The sequence below is a fragment of the Cervus elaphus genome, chromosome 13, assembly GCF_910594005.1.
Source record: "Cervus elaphus chromosome 13, mCerEla1.1, whole genome shotgun sequence".
Classification (NCBI taxonomy): Eukaryota; Metazoa; Chordata; class Mammalia; order Artiodactyla; family Cervidae; genus Cervus; species Cervus elaphus.
In genome coordinates, this window is record NC_057827.1 from 69,913,337 (window position 1) to 69,932,446 (window position 19,110).

Consider the following 19,110-nt stretch of genomic DNA (forward strand, 5'->3'; position numbering starts at 1 on the left):
GTACAGGCTGGCCTTTTCTGAAGTGGGATTTCCCAGCCCCAGGAGAAGTGCACGCCCACATACCTGCTCTAACCGCCTTACTGGCGGCGCTGTGCGCCGCTGGCTGGTGACTCTTGGGCGGTGCGGCTTGCTGGAGGTACATGGAGTATATGGAGCTGGAGTTCACCGTCTGGGGCCCCTTCCTGGGGGACTGTGGCCTCGGCCCTTTGTCAGCCAGGAAGGGCCTAATGGCCACAGTCAGGGGGAGCTCGGGTTTGCCGTCTCCGGCTGGAAAGGCAGGCAGCCCTGCCGGCGGGTATGTGGGACTTGGGGGCACAGAAATCCTCTGTTGAATCTGCTGCGAGGAGCCCGGCTGGTGCGGGCCACCCGCAGGGGGCAGCGGGGCAGGTTTCTGCCGACCGGCAAGGCCTGCGCTGGGCCTGGGCAAGCTGCCCTCCTTCCTCCTCTCCAGGGAGTTGGTGGAGCCCGGGCCCACAGGGGCAGGACTTGGGTACGTCCCGTAGCTTGGGGGCAGCGGCTTGCTGACACCAGGCAGGGGGGGCGGCACTTTACCAATCTCCATGCCCTGAATCAAGACGTTAGAGAGAAACACGAAGTCAGCTTTTGACAAGTTCAGCATGTTTTCACCCAGGGACTGTCCTCCTTCCAAGGGGCCTGTGAGCAGGCGGGGGCATGCCGAGGGGGGCACACAGCAGGGGGACAATCCTGACCACCAGCCTCGCACACACACCCAGCTCAGGTGCTCAGGGTTCTGAACTCCTTCAGACTTGGGGACCACGTGGACACTAACAGGCTTAATTTGCCTCATGACACCTCCTACCCCTTAGACGAAGACGAAGGCTAAAGAGGGGTGTGTTCAGCTACGGGCTTGTTTGTGTTCTGGACAAAGACGGATGGCCTACCAGCTTCTCCGGGGCACTCAGGGCTGACAGGGGCACGGGCTGGCTAGAGACGGCCCCCTGCTTGAGTGGCCCCTCGGCACTCGCGTCCTTCCAGTCCACGCCGGCGATCTGCGGCGGTCTCACCGAAGAGCTAGAATTCTGTTTCAAGGTTGGCCAGTTTCCATCATTGGCTTGAAAAGAACACAGAATTTAAGTAAAACTTTTCCTGAAATTAGTTTAACCAACGTAAGAATAACCCTCTGCCAGAAGCAAAGAAATCACCTCTGAGACCACACTCTGATGGAGCCACACGGGCAGCCTCTGCTAAGGGGCCTTGCCAGCACCCACATGGCTCTCATGCGTGCAGAGACTCACGACCAAGCACACGGATGCTCCACCCCCGGCGGGGGGCCAGAGGGCTGGAGAAACACTCTCAGCTCCCATTGAAATACAGGTCAAACCCGTTACATCAACACCAATAAGTAACATAAGCGCTGGCACTTGGTTTTCAAACACTATTTACATTTACAATTACAGCAATAAAAAAAATTTATCTTTTGACTTCGTAACAGGTTTGACTTGTACTGCTTCCGGGATTAAAAGAAAAATTTGACTTTAGTCTGTTAGAAATTTCCATCCTCTGAAAATAATTCATGATCACAGGAGAGAGGTACAGTTCCCAGTGATTGGAGGAGCAGGCCATCAATCTGCTGCAGTGATCAGAAAACCAGTGAACCCAGGTTTTCAGGAAAGTCACTGAAAAGGCACACTTTTTAACAGTGTTTTCCAAACTGAGAAAGGGTGCAGAAGCGTCCCCTGGTGGCACAGGCTGGCTCTCAGGGAGTGAGGGTCAGGCTTCTCTGCAGTGGCAGGGGCTAGACTGGAGGGGAAAAGGGACGCCCGGGTCACTGTCCAGACCCTCCTGCCCCCTGCCAGCACGGCGGGGGCGGCTGAGGGGCGGCTGGGCGACCACCCTCCCGGACAGTGCTCTGCTGCAGCTCACACTGCACCTGGGGAGAGGGGAGGCGCGGCCTCACACAGCCTGCAGAGGGCCTGAGGGCGCCGGGCGGCGGCACCTCCGAGGCAGAGTCTGCCTGTGGCTGCAGCATTGCGCGCCCTGCCTCCCTGCCCAGCCCGGCTGCCAGCCCTGGTGAGCACTCCCCAGGCCTCAGGCCAAGCCAGCCCTTTGCTCTTGTGGGCCACGCCGCTCCCCGTCCGGAGATGTGCGCTCTAACCCCCCTCGGTGTCATCAGGCTGGGCCGTGTGGGCCACAGACACGCAGTTTCACCAAGGATGCACTGAGGGCAAACCCCAGGCTAAGGGGCAATAAACAGAGCTGACTCAGGAGGGGGCGGCTGGCCTCGCTAAGGGTCAAAGGAAACGGGGCTACCAGCTGCTCCTGAAATGCCAGACCCATGGGAGAGTTCGTGGAAATCAGGCACAAAGGCACTGGAGAGGGATGAGGACTTCTTCTTCAGCATGAGGCAGGAGGTACAGAAGAAGACCCGTTTGTTTTTGTTATCAACGGTCAACCATCTATACGTGTGATGGGAGATTCCTACATGAAGCGAAAACGAAAAGCCTCATAATGAACTCAGAAAATCATCTTAATTCTGTAAAAACAAAACCAGAACACCCCTGCTGGGCTGACACCTGTCAGGCCCCTCCTGAGGAGGTCTGGGTTCTGGCCCAGCCTAGACGCCACTCCTGCCCGGGAGGCAGGGACCGGCCACGTGCAGCGGCCTTCTGGTCAGGTCTGAACGCGGAGCAGCCTTTGTCAGTTTGGAAGAACTGCAGATTCAGCAGCATCACCAGAGCTCCCCAGCGGGCCTACTGGCCAACATACGCTTTGCAAACGGGCTTGTGGGGCGCTGCGACGAGCCGCGGTCAGGCCCGACGTCGAGATCTGACACTGTCCACAAGCGGGTCACTCTGGGTTGACCACGGCCATCTGTGCGACAGGGAACCAGAAGAACAGCTGACAACACATTAGAGTCCCCGGAACCTTCTCACTGCGGCTCTCCGCCTGGGCTGTGGGCTGGCACGGGGCCCCTGCACCCACTCGCCCTGCAGCACGGGGGCGGGGTGGGGATGCAGGGCCACGGCCTCCCAGCCCCATGGGGGGCTCCTCTGGGCGGCTCCGGCCAGGCGGACCAGCGCACGTCCACGAAGAGGAGGGAATCGCGAGCCACCGGCAGCTCGGGCAGGCTGGCAACGTTTAAGCTGAGCAGGAGCTGGCTGTGCTAATTACCTGCCATCGGACCCAATGATCATCTACTCCCACCATCGGGTGGGTCAAACTATAAATAACAGCTTATCAACGAAAGCTGCCACTCAAGTTTCATGCAGATTACGTGTGCCGTGTGGCTTCTGAGACATGGCCACGAAGGGACCTGTGCCAGGGCACGTGGCCCAGGAGGGCTGGGGACGCCTCGTCCCACCGGGGTCAGGGTAAGCCCCGGGTCCTCCAGCGGCGCGGCCGCTCAGACCAGGTGCCAGGCAAGCAAGCAGCAGTGCACAGACCGACTGACCGCCACCTGTGAAGACCCCAGAATGGAGGCCCGGCCCGCTGGTGGTCCTGCCATCACGAGTGACGAGCGGCGGCTGCACCTGCACCGTGACCTCCGTGACGGGTGGCCCCTGCCGCGACGTCCCACTGCCGCGGCACCGTATGCATCAGGGTCAAACATGCACTCTTACTGGGCTGTCTTCCTCTGAGAAAGGAGTGTGGACTCTCCATGGAGACCAGGGCTGTGCTCGGCTGGGAATCCGGGGCACTGCAGGGACCCCACGTCCTCAGGGAGTTTATGCACTGCACACAGCCAGGGGCCTGAGTCCAGTCACACCATACAGCTCAGGGCGGCGAGGGCCAAAGGGCTGGTGTGTGGAGTTTTTGATGGACGGAGCCCGTGCTGGGGGGGCAGGCGGAGCAGATTGGTGCGGCATGTGCCGCAACCTCTGCGGCACCAGGGACCAATGTGTGGAAGACAGTGTTTGCACGGACCAGGAGGTGAGGGATGGTTTCGAGACCATTGCATTACACTGACTGTGCACTTGTTTCTAATCTCATGTTGCCGCTGATCTGACAGGAAGTCCTAGCCCATGGCCCCAAGGTTGGGGACCCCTGAGCTACAGGGCTCTGCCCCTGGGGAGGCAGCTGGGTCAGGACGAGCAGCAGCCCGGCTGCAGGGAGGTGCCCCTGCCGGCCACCGAGTGCCCTCAAGGGAAAGAAAACCTGTGGTGGGAGAGACCCAGGTCTTAACTAAGCTGTGGTTTGAACAACCAGAATAAGGATGCTGAGTCCAAGAAAGGGCCCGCTCCAGTCTCAGGATGGTCATCACCGTGGTGGCGCACAGCTCCTTGAGGGACACTTCACCGGGGCTGGAGTGCGAGGTGGGGTCCCTCCGAGGTCCCTGCCCCCCTGCTCTCCCCAGAAGAGGGCCAGGGCCACTCACCGGATTTCGACCTTCCGTGGGCAGCGCTCGAGGCGACGGTGAGGGACTGGGGCTTCACCGGGTCTCCGGGGGCAGGGCAGCTGCCGGCGCTGGGCACCTGGATGTATGGCCCCACCGCCGCCACCCTGCCGGGCGCACTCAGGGGCGACTGGGGCGACGACGTGCCATTCACACGGCTCAGCTGCAACACGGAGAGAAATGAGTCAGGAGAACTGTCAGCCTAGTATGACGGACGGCTCAGACCTAAGCCACGCGTAGGAAGCTGCACCAGCCTGGGAGCCCAGTGCCTAGAAAGGGTGGGACCTCCGGAAAGGGCCCTGGCCCAGTCCTGCCCGGGTGGTGCCCCGACAACACCAACCTGGGTGTGAGGGGAGACAGAGCAGTCCCCGGGGACCCCCTTGCCTGGGCGGGCAGAGAGGCGTCATCAAAGCCTGAGCTCTGGGCCTGGCTTCAAACCCTGATCTCCCGCTTAGTCACGTGCTGCCGTGGGCAAGTGACTGAACGTCTCTGAGCCTCTGCGGCCCTGTCTGAAAAGCTGGGGGAAGGGCTGTCACGAGGACTGAAGGAGACACCCAGGACACAGTAACAGAGTCTGGACGGGTGAGACTCTGAGCAGCTCCCTGAAGGCAGCTCTGCCCTTCTCAGCAAGGACACTGGTCCCGGGATACTGCCCCACCACAAAAGTGTGCGAAAGAGATCTCACAGGAAGACACGGACCCTTAGAGTTCCTCAGACAGGCTCTAAGTGAGACTTCCATGCCTTTCCTCCAACTGTTTGCAAAAGTCTGCATGCATGAGCATGTGTCACTCTGGAGAAAGGATCCATGATTTTTTTTTTAAATTATTTTTATTTATTTTCGTTGCTGCGTGTGGGTCTTTACTTGTGGTATGCAGGATCTAGTTCCCTGACCAGGGATCGGACCCAGGCGCCCTGCACTGGGAGTGTGGAGTCCTAACCACTGGACCACCAGGGAAGTCTCAGGGTCCATGATTTTGACAGCTGCTCAAAGGTGCCAAAAACCTTTGGGTTGGAGACACATCTCTGCAGGACCACCAGCCTCTCCAGGGAGATGCCCTGACGTATCAGGTTCAGTAAGCAGTAATGTCTGTATAGCCGCTTGGGATGGTTAATTTTACCCATCAACATGGCGCGGCTGTGACGGTATTTTTAACATTTAAATCAACAGACTGTGAGTAAAGCAGATTGCCCTCCATAATGTGGCTGGGACACCCCATCAGTTGAAGGTCTTAAAGGCAAAGACTGAGGTCCTTGGAAGCAGAGGGAGTTCTGTGGGAAGATGGCCTCAGACCCAGGCTGCAACACCAGCAACTCCCTGGGTTCTACAGGCCGTAGGCCAGCTGCACAGAGCTGGGATGCGCCAGCCTTCACACCTGCCCAACAACTCCTTACAACGAGCTGACTGACTGATCAATCTCCATGCAGGGTGCACAGAGGACTGACCCACCGTAAGCAAGCGTGGAGCAAGGGCACGCCTCCTCGCCCACGGTCTCTGTGTTGTTAATTCGGAGAAACGGGAGCCATTATCTGAAATCAGGGCGTTACACAGATGAACCACTGACCTTTAAGCACTGGTTAAAAGACAACAGTGCAGATTTGTAACCCAGGGCCTCTTTAGCTAGGAGCACTGAGCGTGAGGCCCATGGGAGTGGTGGCACCCGTCCTCCTCTGGGCCTCCTCCCCCCACCCGACTAGGAGAGCCCCTGACGCCCAGCCCTTGCCCCCTGAGCTGCCCAGAGGATGCCGGTCCACCACGAGAGCAGCACTCAGTGAGGATGAGGGGCTCCTGGAGCACCGTCCCAGCTGCCAGGCTGCCCGCTCCCCTTCCACTGCCGAGGGGTGGAGCCGGTCAGCTCTGCACCCTGCTCCCCTGGAGCCCGCAGCACCGCTGGGGGAACACAGGGCCAGCCAGACACCACACAGAGCGGTGCCCATCCTCCCATACGCTCCCTGTGATACAGACACTCATGAAGTGCTGGAGTAACAGCAAGACTCGGGGAGCTCTACTGACTACAGGGCTGGAAAACATGAACACGGGCCCTGGGATGTGGAGAACCACCAGAAGTTACACAAGGAATGAAGTACTGACCGGAAACACACCCATGTTACAGTTAAACAGAAACAGACTAGGTACAGAACAGTGTAAGTGACGTTAAGTGAAAGTGACTCAGTCGTGTCCGACTCTTTGCGACCCCATAGAGTCCATGGAATTCTCCAGGCCAGAATACTGGAGTGGGTAGCCTTTGCCTTCTCCAGGGGATCTTCCCGACCCAGGGATAGAACCCAGGTCTCCCACATTGCAGGCGGATTCTTTACCAGCTGAGACACAAGGGAAGCCCAAGAACACTGGAGTGGGTAGCCTATCCCTTCTCCAGAGGATCTTCCCAACCCAGGAATCGAACCGGGGTCTCCTGCATTGCAGGTGGATTCTTTACCAACTGAGCTATGATGTAATTCCTACAATTCCATTTTCAATTAAAAATTGAATACCTTTCTGTCTATATTAAGCAAAAGACTGGCACCATTAGCAAGTATCATCCCTGGAGAATGAGGAGGACAGCAGGATGTCCAAGTCTCCTTTAAACATTTCTGTTCTGTTTTAGGGGCTTCCCAGGTGGCACTAGTGGTAAAGAACCCGCCTGCCAACGCAAGAGACATAAGAGACACAGGTTCGATCCCTGGGTTTTGAAGATTGCCTGGAGGAGGGCACGGCAACCCACTTCGGTATTCTTGCCTGGAGAATCCCATGGACAGATGAGCCTGGTGGGCTACAGTCTACAGGGCTGTAAAGAGTCAGACACGACTGAAGCGACTTAGCACATACTATTTTAACTTTCTTCCAGTGAGTATTCACTACCTTTGAAAGTCAAAATACTAAATAAAGATTTTTAAAAAGCACTAACCCCTTACATAGCACTTTGCTCAAGAGTTTACAAAGCCCTTCCATATGGGTTACTTCTAAGAATCCTTACAGCAACTCTCAGTTCACAGTAAGTACATCAGGCTACACAAGGTCAAGGACTCTGCGCACAGCCAGAACCAGCACCGTGACTCCAGGGCCCAAAGCTCCCCAGTGGAGGGAGACAGAGCCGCCTGGGGACGGTGCATGGTGAGCAGCAGCAGTCTGGGGTGCGGACAGGATGGCTTGATTCCACACACCAGGAAACAACTGTGTCTTTGGGAACAAGAACTTGTGCTCGCTTTGGCAGCACATATACTAAAATTGGGAACAAGAACTTACTTCTACTGTCATTTTTTATGGTTTATGGCCAATTCGTGTTCTATCAGCTATGGCAGTGGAGGGCAGCAGGATGGCCTTACGGCAAAGATGTACACTCTGAGGATGAACCATTTTCAGTGTTTTATCTCACAGAAATACTTTCTTTTTCACATGCCTGAATTTTCTTTCCGTAAAGACGTTCACGCAGTTCGTTGATCCGCTTGTCCATCATGGCCACCTCCATGTTGCGCTTATTCAAGAGTTCCTTCTGCTGCTGGAGCTTTGAATTCTGTTCCTGGTTGAGCTGATTACGAATCTGCAGAACAGAAAATACAATGTTTATGATTTGTTTTCATTAAAAGGTCAAATTCTCATTGTTAGGGGGATTAAAAAAAGGAAGAAGAAAAAAAGCAACATTTGGTTCTTATGTGTTTACATATAGGCATCATCCCAGGTGCTAAATATTTTACAGGTACAGCATGGATGAAGCCGGAATGTAATTCTTATGGAACAAAAAAAGAGAAAATATCTGCAAATGTGTCTTCAAAGTGTACAGAAGGACTAGTACCTGTAATGACAGTGGGAAGCATGCCTGTGGTCCTAGGGAATTGGGGTGGGAGGGCCACTTCAGTGATCCCACCCTGGACACGTCAAGGGACCCAGGGAGAGGTGTCTGGTTCTGCCCCATGCATGAAACCCATGGATGGTCCGAACACCAAACTGAAAGTTCTTGTATCATTTTTTAAAAACCGCTGCACACAAACTCTTAATTGTGGCATGTGGGATCTAGTTCCCTGACCACGGATCGAACCCAGGCCCTCTGCACTGGGAGCTTGGAGTCTCACCCACTGGACCACCAGGGAAGTCCCTTTTATGTTACTTTAATGGGTTAACCAGTACTTTAAAAATATGAAATGGAGAATAGAAAACATCACAGTGCACTGCGCACAGGAGGTTAATAAACACTGTCGTGTCAAACTTTCAGATGCATACAGGTACCAGCACATACACACTGCTACCAGACAGGAAGTAACATGTACTTTTTAAGCTTGACTGCAGTCAAAAAGTTGGAAATGTATATAAATAAATATAAAACATTCATCACATTTCACCAAAAAACTTCTTAAAAACTGTACTTTTTAACAATTGCTTAAAAACATAAAAAGTAATAAATTCTTATAACATTTTATTTCATGTCATTTTAATATTGTAATATTTATATTACAGAACTTAATGGCAGCCGCCAGTCAGTTTACTCCCTATGTTTAAAAGTCCCCATTTCGTAAAGTGATAGAATCCTTTTTCTAGCAAGTGCTAACAGAAGCACAAAACTTGCTTGACAAACGACCTGCGGCACGGTGCCTCCTGAGGGCCGCTAACGACCGTGTCCTCCCGACACCCACCCTGGCCCCAGTGTGACTGGGTCGGCCATGGGGGTGGGGCCTCCATGGTGGGGTTGTAAGAGGAGGGAGAGAAAGCAGAAAGGGTGAGGACGCAGCAAGAAGGTGGCCAGGAAGGGGACCCTCCCCATGAACTGAGTCTACCAGCACTCTGATCTGCGACTTCCAGCCTCCAGAACTATGAGACAGACCTGTCCGCAGTTTTAAGGCAGCCCAAGCTGACAAAGACAAGGATTTAACAATAGGTATCTATCGTGTCAAAATACAGTTTACACAAAGGCCTTAGGTATTATCTGAAGCTTAGTTCTTCACCAGTTCATTATACTGCCAATTAAATTCCTATCAAACCTCTGTATTGAAAACATGCTAAGTGAAAGAAGTCACTCACAAAGAACTACAATTGCATGATTCCATTCATATGAAATTTTCAGAATAGGCAAATCCACAGAGATGGAAAGTAGAGTCATGGTTGCTTAGGGCTAGAGGGGTAGGGAGTTGTGGGGTGATGGCGAAGAGGTGTGGGGTTTCTTTTACAAGTGGTGAAGATATTCTAAAATCGACTATGGTGGTGGATATAGAACTCTATGGAGATACTGAAAACCACTTACTTGTAAACTTTAAATGGGTGTATCATAAACTATGTGAATTATAGCTCAAAGCTGTTCAAAACATTCTTCTGTATTGAATACACTTGGTGCCTACTATTAAATGAGAATTCATTCATTTCCAATTTCTGAGGTTTACAGCCTATATCGGAAGGATGCCCAAGAGAAGGAAGTTTTAACAGAATCATTCCTCAAACTCAGGGGAGTTACCTGAAGCTCCTGGTACAGTCTTTTTAGCTCCACTGCTGCCGGTCCTGTCAGCTTGCCATTGTAAGGCTGGAACCCGTTCAGTTTTCCCTTCTTTAAATCTTCCAATTGTTGACTGAGTTGATCAACTCTTAAAATCGCAGTCTGTACTTCTTGCTTCTTTTCCTGGAACATGGCACTGAACCTTTCTATTTCAGCAGCTATAATTTCCCATCAGTAAAGAAAAAAAAACATAATTAGTTGACTTAGTTTTTTCATGGTATTTTTCTATTTTTTTGTGATATTTCTTCATTTCTATACCTTTAACTCAACTCTAGCATTATCCTTGGAGAGAAAACTGTGAGGTGCATAATCCAAAACATATTTCAACAAGCCTTTGGAACACGTGACTACTCAGAAGACAATTATTTGCACTATTTATTGAATATTTTAATTTTGAAGAAATTACTTATTTCATTGGCTGTGCTGGGTCTTAACTGTGGCATGTGGGATCCAGTTCCCTGACCAGAGCTTGAACCCAGGCTGCCTGCATTGGGAGCGAGGAGTCTCAGCCACTGGACCACCAGGGAAGTGCCTGAATGTTTTTAAATTAGGGCAAGCGTCCCAAAGCTACGTTGGTCAAGCCACTTAGGAAGCTCAATGCACCACAGACACCACCGTGTGAGGGCAGGACCACCCACATCTCTCTCGCTTATCACTGTGGCATAAGGGAGGCACTGGGGCTTCTCCGGTAGCTCAGATGGTAAAGAATCTGCCTACAACGGCAGGAGACAGAGGTTCCATTCCTGGGTCAGGAAGATACCCTGGAGAAGGGAATCACTACCCACTCCAGTATTCTTGCCTGGAGAACCCCATGGAGTTGCAGAGTTGGACACGACTGAGTGACTAACACTACTACTACTAAAGCGGGTATTAACTGAGTTGAATAATAAAGTAACAATCCATGCACACACAAAGTGAGCATTTGTATGCTTTATCGTAATACACAGATAAAACTTAGGCTGTTCAGTTAAAACAGAACCTCCCTCATGAGTTGAGTCTTAAGAGGACCCGAGACTTAATCTAAAGGGCGGCTGCAAGCGGGGTAACAGAAGGGTCTCCCTAATACACTGCTAAGGCTGCAGAAGGTCTTCTAGGACCCCATAGTCTCATCACGCATCCCGGCAGCTGCCGATGGCAGAGCAAAGCTCCAGAGCTTCCCTACAGCGAGCTCTGGCACCAGCTTGTGACTGAGGCGCCTGGAAGCCAGCCTGTCTCACTTGGTCTACGCCTAGGGAGCGTGGGCGCCCTGGGCCGTGGCACGTACACAGATTGCCATTCATGATTTTGCTGTAGTCTACTTGTCCCCTCATGGCACGGATCTTCTTCAGCTTATTTTCCTGGGCTTCAACTCGTTCTTTCAATTTCTGAAGCTTCTCATTTTCAGAAACAGACTGCTGCTGGCGGCGCTCCTGCTGCTTTAGAAAATGTAAACGCTGCTCCTAGAGAGAGGAGAGTAGCTAGCTTTGAAAACTGAAATGCACGGTCACTTCTGTACACTGTAAAAACAGTTTAAGTGGATTCCACAGGATCTCCTGTCCTCATGAATATTAAAGAAATGCTAGACACCCCCTCATTGCCCTCCTGTGTGAAGCCCAGCAGCCCAGGCTTCCTGCGGTTGGCACCAGCTCTCCTGCGCCTACAGAGCAGCTTCCACGGACCCCTGTTTAACCTCCCAAAGGAAATGAGCACTGACCAGCAGAAGATTCTATACTGAAAAGAGATAAGGTGATTAGTACCGAGATGAACCTCTAATCGGCTAAGTGGCAGGGACATTGGAGGAAGTGCTTGTTTTCTTTAGGATTAGTTCCTTCAAAAGGAATCAAACATTTTATTATCAAAAAAGAACAGGACAGTCCTACAGTAAAAGCATATGTAATATTCCTCAGTAGTTTTTTTTCCCCACTCATGTGAAGGCATACCTTCAGGATAACAGTTAGCACTACTTGTGGTCCTATCCGTATGCATGAATATACCTAAGGAGAGGTTTAAATGTGACTGTGTAGGCACGACATGTGCAACCTAAGGAAGGGAATATGCGCTTAAATATGGAATAACCCGCATTAACTTGAGTTACACTGCTGAAAATATCAAAGATTCCTTTCAATAGCAGCACCCCTGAATCAATATTTGGAGAGAAGAAGAAAAGCAGAATTAGAAAAGCTTATGGTGACATAATACCATGTACATTTCATCTTAAAAACATTATTAATGGAATGAATATATCTTCCAATTTACTTAGCTTTTAATTGTTCTTTATTCTTGTATTATTAAAAAATCCAATAAACTTTGCAAGACTACTTTCAAAAACAAGTCCAACTTAAACTATTATTAACATGAACGTGGACAGAGTCCCATGGTCATTCAATAAGTTAAAATAAGTTGAATTGGACCATTGGTCACTAAGAATCTCTCTCTACAGGTAAATCAGTAAGAACTTGGGCAGCGACGTCTGCGAGTTCTCTGTGTAGCAGGGTCAGGACATTTAAGATCATTACATCAGGAATCATTCTCAGTGGGCATGCAAGACAGGTCTGATGTTTTAGTCCAAGACTAAACCATTATTCAGAACAGTTTTGAAACCAAGCAGGAGCCTGTGGGGCCATCCTGGGTACAAAAGCCCTTCTATGTCCCCATTTCTGGTCTATAGGAAAAAGGCTTCAGTCTCCTACACCATCCCTGAGTCCAAAAGGCAGACTCAAACAGTCACTAACCAGGGAAGTGAGGGAATGCAGAAACAAAGCAGGAGCTATCAGCAAACAGGGTCCTGGTCCCTTCCCCCATCGCCTTCCCGCTCCCCCGGGGATACACTTCACTATGTATCTTGAGCTCCCCTGCAGAAATTTAGGCACCACCCGGGTGGAGGCTGGTAACTCCAGGCTGAGCACAAGACTCCTGGACACTAGCCTGTTATCTTACCACCAACCAATCAGAAGACAGTCACACACTCTACAGTCTTCACCCCAAATTTTGCTTATTAAAAAAAACACATTCCTGAGAACCATCAGTGAGTTTGGATTTTTTGAGCACGAGCCAACTGTTCTCCTTGCCTGGCCCTGCAATAAACCTTTCTCTTTTCTAAACTCCAACATTTCCATTTTGATTTCTTTGGCCTCACTATGGGTGGGCAATAGTTTCAAATCCTGTGACAGAGTTTCAGTGACAAATCTAGTTCTCAGTGCATATAATGAGTGCCTACATGCCCCAAACAGATTCCTTGCAGGGTGGGGTACAGGGAAGCCACTGTCTTTGAGGCCCATGACCAGTGTCTTATCACGGATCGCTGGTTTCCTCTAGAACACTAATGCCAACCATGCCAGCTGAGATAACACCCAGAGGAAAAAGGAGGGGACGATGGAGAGCATCTTTTCTTTCCAAACTTTATCTACAACTGGGTTAAGTTCAACTGCTTCCTGTCCTGGAGGTCTGAGTGTGCAAGTCAAGGGTCAGATGCTCTTGCCCGATACTTCCCCAATGTCAAGAAGCCACGGTGTGCATTTATCATCACAGAAGAGATCATTAGGAGGGACACTGTGTTTACGCTGTGGTAGCACACTTCTACCTGCAAGGGTCAGCCATGGAATCTAAAATAACGCTGAAGAACACTCTTGCTGACCATTCCCCACTGCTACTTAATAACGTACCTTGGCGACCAGCATCTGCTGCTGGTTTTCAATCTGCTGTTGCTGCCGAGCGGCCATATCTTGGAGTTCTGAGAGGGTAAGTTCAACACGTGGATTCCCAACCTACAGAGAACAAAACACGCTCAGACTGGAATGGATGCTTGTCTGCATCATCATTCTGCTCTAATGTCAGAATGCACACACATCAAGATTTTTAAACAGGTTCCCTAGAAGTTAGAGGAACATAAGTTAGTTTACTTTCTCCTAAGAACCTTTCCTCATTGTTGACTACTTCTATTAAATTTATTTGAGTAAGTAGGGATGTCAAATGTTTAAGAGTACACAAACTAAAAAATAAATGTGCAGGTGATACCTAAGGGCAAATGTCATTTCACTGCCACCTGGTCTCAAGAAGCTGAAATGCATCAAAGATTCTGAAATATAAATATCTCATTAAAAACACCATAGGTATGGCCTACACCAAAGACTGACCCATGATCGACAGAGCATTATCCATATCCAGAGGAGTGGCAACTGATGGAATCTGAAAGCATGTCCCCATCCTGTTAATGACAGGATGCATTTTTATTGTGTTCATCATGAACCTTGCTCTAAAGTAATTACTTTCCACTTATGAGCTCATTTAAGCCTTAAAATGACACTCTCAGGCAGAGATCATTACAGCTCCATTCTACAGACGAGAAAATAAGCAGAGAGAAGTTCAAATAATGTGCCCCAGGTCAGTTGCACAGACAGAGAAGGATGCAGAGGCTTGTTCCTGCCCATCTCCTACAGCACCCCCTCTTAGACTGGACGTGTGACGCGCACTGTATCACACAATCTTCACAACAAACTGCAGGCAGACGAGCCCATGCTGCAGAGGAACCCCAGGGAAGGTAAAGGGACACGGCTAAGGACGCAGAGCCGACAAAGGGCCAGAGCTCCGAGTCCAGCCACGCCGGTCTTCCTCCGGCCTCCTCCGGCCCCGTGGGTCCCGCCATGCAGGTGCACAGCCCCTCCGTGGTGCTCACTGTCCACCTCCGGGCTCCTCAGTACTCTGAGCCTCTTGGAGCTTTTCACGAGGGTGCCAAGCCCTGTTCCTCCGACTCTGCTGCTGCTGCTAAGTCACTTCAGTCGTGTCCGACCCTGTGCGACCCCAGTCCTCCCCAAGTCACACGGTGGAAAGCCCATTCTGGACTCTTAGAAAGTGGAATCAGGATTTAATTAACTGGAGCCCCCATTCTGGTTATCTAAAGTCCTGAGAAAGCAATGTGGACCAAGTCCCTTTTCTAAACCAGATACTGTAAACTGCCAAGTTACAGAAACTTCATTTGAGATTTGCTCATTCTATAAAAACACCCCAACTATCACAATGCACTCAAATTTCTGCTTTAATATTAATAAAGTGTTCTAATTTCCACCTACTGAGATTTCTCCAATCACCACAACAAGAAATTTTTAAATTACTTATTTATTTTTGGCTGTGCTCGGTCTTTGCCGCCGCGCACGCTTTCTCTAGTTCCGGCAAGCAGGGGTTGCCATCAGTCACACGCACGGGTCTCTCTCTGCAGAGGCTGCTCTTGTTGCGGAGCGCAGGCTCTCGGCGCGTGGGCTCTAGGAGTTGAGGCTTTTGCGAGCTTAGTGTGTCCCATGGCATGTGGAAGCTTCCGGAACCAGGGACTGAACACATGTCCCCTGCACTGGCAGGTGGATTCTTAAATCAGGGAAGTTCAACAAAAGGTATTTTTGAAACTTTCAGAAACATATTTTCGACTAGGGAAAAATGCAGTTCCTGTAACAAATCTTTCAATTTATATTAATTTCATAATTTTACAACTTGAAGAAAAAAACCAAAAACTTAGCTCTTTGGTCTCCCCTCCCCACCAATGGCTTAAAACAACAATGAAAAGAAGACAGAGGAGAAATTGAACTGTTGCGTATTCTGATATTTATACTTGTGAACAAGAGCTCTTTGTATGCGTTATCTATGTGTATCTCTAATTATAAAACTAAGACATATTCTATTGACATAAGTAATTCAGATATTATATCTTAGGTATATACTAATACATATTGTACTTTAAAAGAAAATTTCCCTGGTGGCTCAGATGGTAAAGTGTCTGCCTACAATGCAGGAGACCCAGGTTCAATCGCTGGGTTAGGAAGATCCTCTGGAGAAGGAAATGGCAACCCACTCCAGTACTCTTGCCTGGAATATCCCATGGACAGAGGAGCATGGTAGGCCACAGTCCATGGGGTCGCAAAGAGTCGGACACGACTGAGCCACTTGACTTTCAAAACATCTATATGTCACATGGGCTAGTCCAACACAAAGCTCTTAATCTCAAGTTGAACAGAAATTTTATTGATGTAGATATTACAAACAGAAAACTGTATAAATCTGTGTTCAGCTCAGTGAATTATTTCAAAGTGAACACACCTATGTAACTTATTTTAACTGGGTTATAAAAACACAAGCCACCATAAACTTGCAAGTCAACAGATATGCCACATTTTACACTTTAGTACATATTCCCTAATTTGTTCAATGTGAAAATTTAGCAGAAAGTATCTTTTCAGGGTTTTTTTAAGAAAACAAAAACCTCTGATACAAATTTGATCCGTTTATGACAGGCCTAACAGCATGTATTCTCTCCGTGTAAACTAAACCCCAGAGGAATAATTTAAATTCTCCATATGAACTCAATTTATTCAGACAAACCTATGACCTAATTCCTCACTTATTTCTTTTCATTGCATCTAATGAGAAGAAATCAAATCCTGCTCCCTTGGGCACTTAGAGGTCCCTCATTATGGTAGTTATCTGATGAGTTCAACTCCAGGTTACAGATAGGACAAGTCACTTCCACGACCAGTAAAATGAGTGGGAAAGTTCTCTCGGGACAGTTCGGCAGCCCCAGAGAAAGGACTCAGCTCCCCAGCCTTGACAAGATGGAGGGGTCAGGAGAACTGAGTTGTTTTTTTGTTTGAGCACTAATACATGTTTGATATCATGGTAAGGCATTTACCCTTGATATGCCAGATATAATCCCAGACACTGTAAGTAATAAAAAAGTAAAATGCAGTTGCTCCCTGTTTCCAACGAGCGAGCCTCTCCTGCCGAATGAGGTAAGAATCTCACGTGGGAAGAAATCAGGTTACCCGTCAAGTTCAACTACGACGGATGAACCCTGAGCTCAGTCCTTTATCCTTATATTTTCACTGTGAAACAAAAAGAGCATTCTCCCAGCGCAGTGGCGAGGACTTCCGCGTCACTGTGCACTGCGGTGAAAGTGCCCTGTTCGGCCGGCACCATCTTGGAACGCCTGCAAGCAGCTCGGAAAAGCGGGACCACAGTCGGTTACCCTGGTCCACCTGAGACCTGCAGGTCTGAGAACACATAGCGCCTCGTAGAGCCTCCTACCCCAAAACAATGAATCCAAATGAGAAGCCGAGCCCTCTACATGACTGTTTCTGACTTCACAGAAATTCCACATAAAAATATTATCTCATGGGCTTGAAAACAGATCCTCCAGCCCAGTCAAGCTCTGGATGACTGTGATCGTGGCCAACACCTTGATTACAATGTTGCAAGAGACCCTGAACCCAAGTCACCCAGCCAAGTCCTGATTTCCTGACCCCTAGAAACTATGTAGATACTACAATGTGCTGTTTAAATGGATATATATATAAAATTTCATAACACTCAATAAAAGTCCCATGATTTTCTAATTTTTATGTTCCTAAATTTAAGATTAGCAACTTTAAAAAACTGATAAGCATATATTCTAACCCATTTCTGATACAAAACTTCAAAAACGTCCATAATGGTAGTAAGTTAACTAAATGAAATGACAGGCTAGTATATTAAACACACAGTGAAAATTTTCACATTTACTTTCACCGACGCATAATTTACAGACCATAAGCACACCATCTGAAGTATGCTGCTGCATTATCTGATCACTGCACATCGCAGTGTAACCACCACCCCAGTCAACACAACGCCGCCATCATCCCAGAAAGCTCCCCACTGCACTTCCCGGTCAATTCTACCCCCCCATGGGGATGGTCCTGTGTGCTGGAGCAGCTCACTGACAGGGCCACTTCCTTGAGTTCGGCTTCTTTCCTCCACCACCACGTTTTAGAGACTCATCCATGCTGTTACCTATACCAGGAATTCCTTCCTTTCTGCTGGCAAGTAGCATTCACTTGTATGAACAGTTTTTATTTTCCTGTTCATTTGCTGATGAGCATTCAGGCTGTTTCCACTCCTTAGCTATGAGAAATAAAGCCATCTTGAACATTCATGTACCAGTATTTATGTGGACAAATGTTCTGGCTTCTCTTGGGTAACTGATGTCAAGAAGTGAACATGGGGACTGAGTGTTGTGTGGTTAAGTGTTGGTTTCACTTACACAAGCTGACAAACTGTTCTCCAGAGTGAAGCGTCATTTTACACTCCCCCAGCAAAATACACAAGAGTTCTAGCATCACCTCCTCCTTGTTGACTTTTGGTGTTGTCAGGGTTTGTATTTTAATTATCCTCTTTTTATAATAAAATGTTAACCTCCTGGTGAAGAAAGAATGTCATATAATGGTATTTTATTTTTATAAGAATGAAAAAGGTAAGCATAAAAATGTTATTAAGCTATCAACCCCAAATGCACTATAATCAGATTTCCAGTAAATAAGCTAGCTCAATTTGCTAAAAGTGAGACGTAAAGGGGGACTCATTGGCTAATGTCTCAATTGTACTAATTATGTTGAATCACAACTAAGAAAGCTAACAAAATTAAGTATGCTTGACAAACAGGCTATCGGAACTAGATTTTTTTAGGTATTAACTACAACTCACTTGATAATTATGGTTAAAAGCTTTAGATCACAAGTCAGTTGATAACATGGCTTTAGTCAAATGTGTTTTCATCTCCTCAAGTAATTTGTTTTATATATAATTTTGAAATTGGTGTTGCAATAATTCATTTATTAAAAACATATAATATGGTTTCTCAACGCAAACCATTGTAGACAATTACGCAATACACTTGTCTTCCATCCTAAGCCTCTAATTATAGGTTTTTATAGATATTTAGTCTTTCAAATATTAGTAAAAAGACTTAGCTTTATATCCCACTTATTGTACTATGAAAACATTCTGCCAACATGTGCTAAATGTATTTTTCCAATACATGCCAAAAACTATCAAAGACTGCAAATTTGTCTGTGAAAACAAAAGGATTCATCACCTCGCACAGTATCTGTTCAGTGAATGACTCCTCACTACCGTAGTTCCTAGGAAATGACGCCCTTTTCCAGACAACTTTCTTTTGGTATAAGGACTCATCCAAAAACACATTAATAAGTGCTGGGCTGTTGTTGTTGTTCAGTCACTAAGTGGTATCCAAATCTTTGCAGAAGAAGTGATACTGCGACACTAGTTTCAAGCAAACAGTTGGTTTGAATGAAGCACGTCCCGTGTAACTCTGTTGGGAGGGGACCCTTGGGAGATGGGCAGGTTTCCCCAGACACCACCCCGCGCGCCTCCTCGGCCCCGCGCGCCTCTTCCCTTTGCGGCTCCTGCGCGTCATCCCCTGGCTGGAGGGTCCCGCTGTTGTGACTACAGCCATATGCTGAGTCCTGTGAGTCCTCCGAGCAAACT

At 48.7% G+C, this 19,110-nt stretch overlaps 1 protein-coding gene across 2 annotated transcripts in view; it reads right to left on the reverse strand.

Annotated features, from left to right (window-relative positions):
* Positions 1–19,110, reverse strand: part of PPP1R13B (protein phosphatase 1 regulatory subunit 13B) — a 69,573-nt gene that overhangs the window by 5,859 nt on the left and 44,604 nt on the right. The window contains exons 5-12 of one of the 2 annotated variants that reach the window (XM_043921718.1): positions 13,470–13,571; positions 11,093–11,267; positions 9,790–9,986; positions 7,750–7,890; positions 4,337–4,517; positions 2,728–2,832; positions 903–1,072; positions 64–565 (exon numbers count right to left, since the gene is read on the reverse strand). In XM_043921718.1, coding sequence (XP_043777653.1) covers positions 64–565; positions 903–1,072; positions 2,728–2,832; positions 4,337–4,517; positions 7,750–7,890; positions 9,790–9,986; positions 11,093–11,267; positions 13,470–13,571 — 1,573 coding nt within the window. The remainder of the gene's footprint in view (positions 1–63; positions 566–902; positions 1,073–2,727; positions 2,833–4,336; positions 4,518–7,749; positions 7,891–9,789; positions 9,987–11,092; positions 11,268–13,469; positions 13,572–19,110) is intronic. The other variant, XM_043921719.1, reaches the window with a different exon arrangement.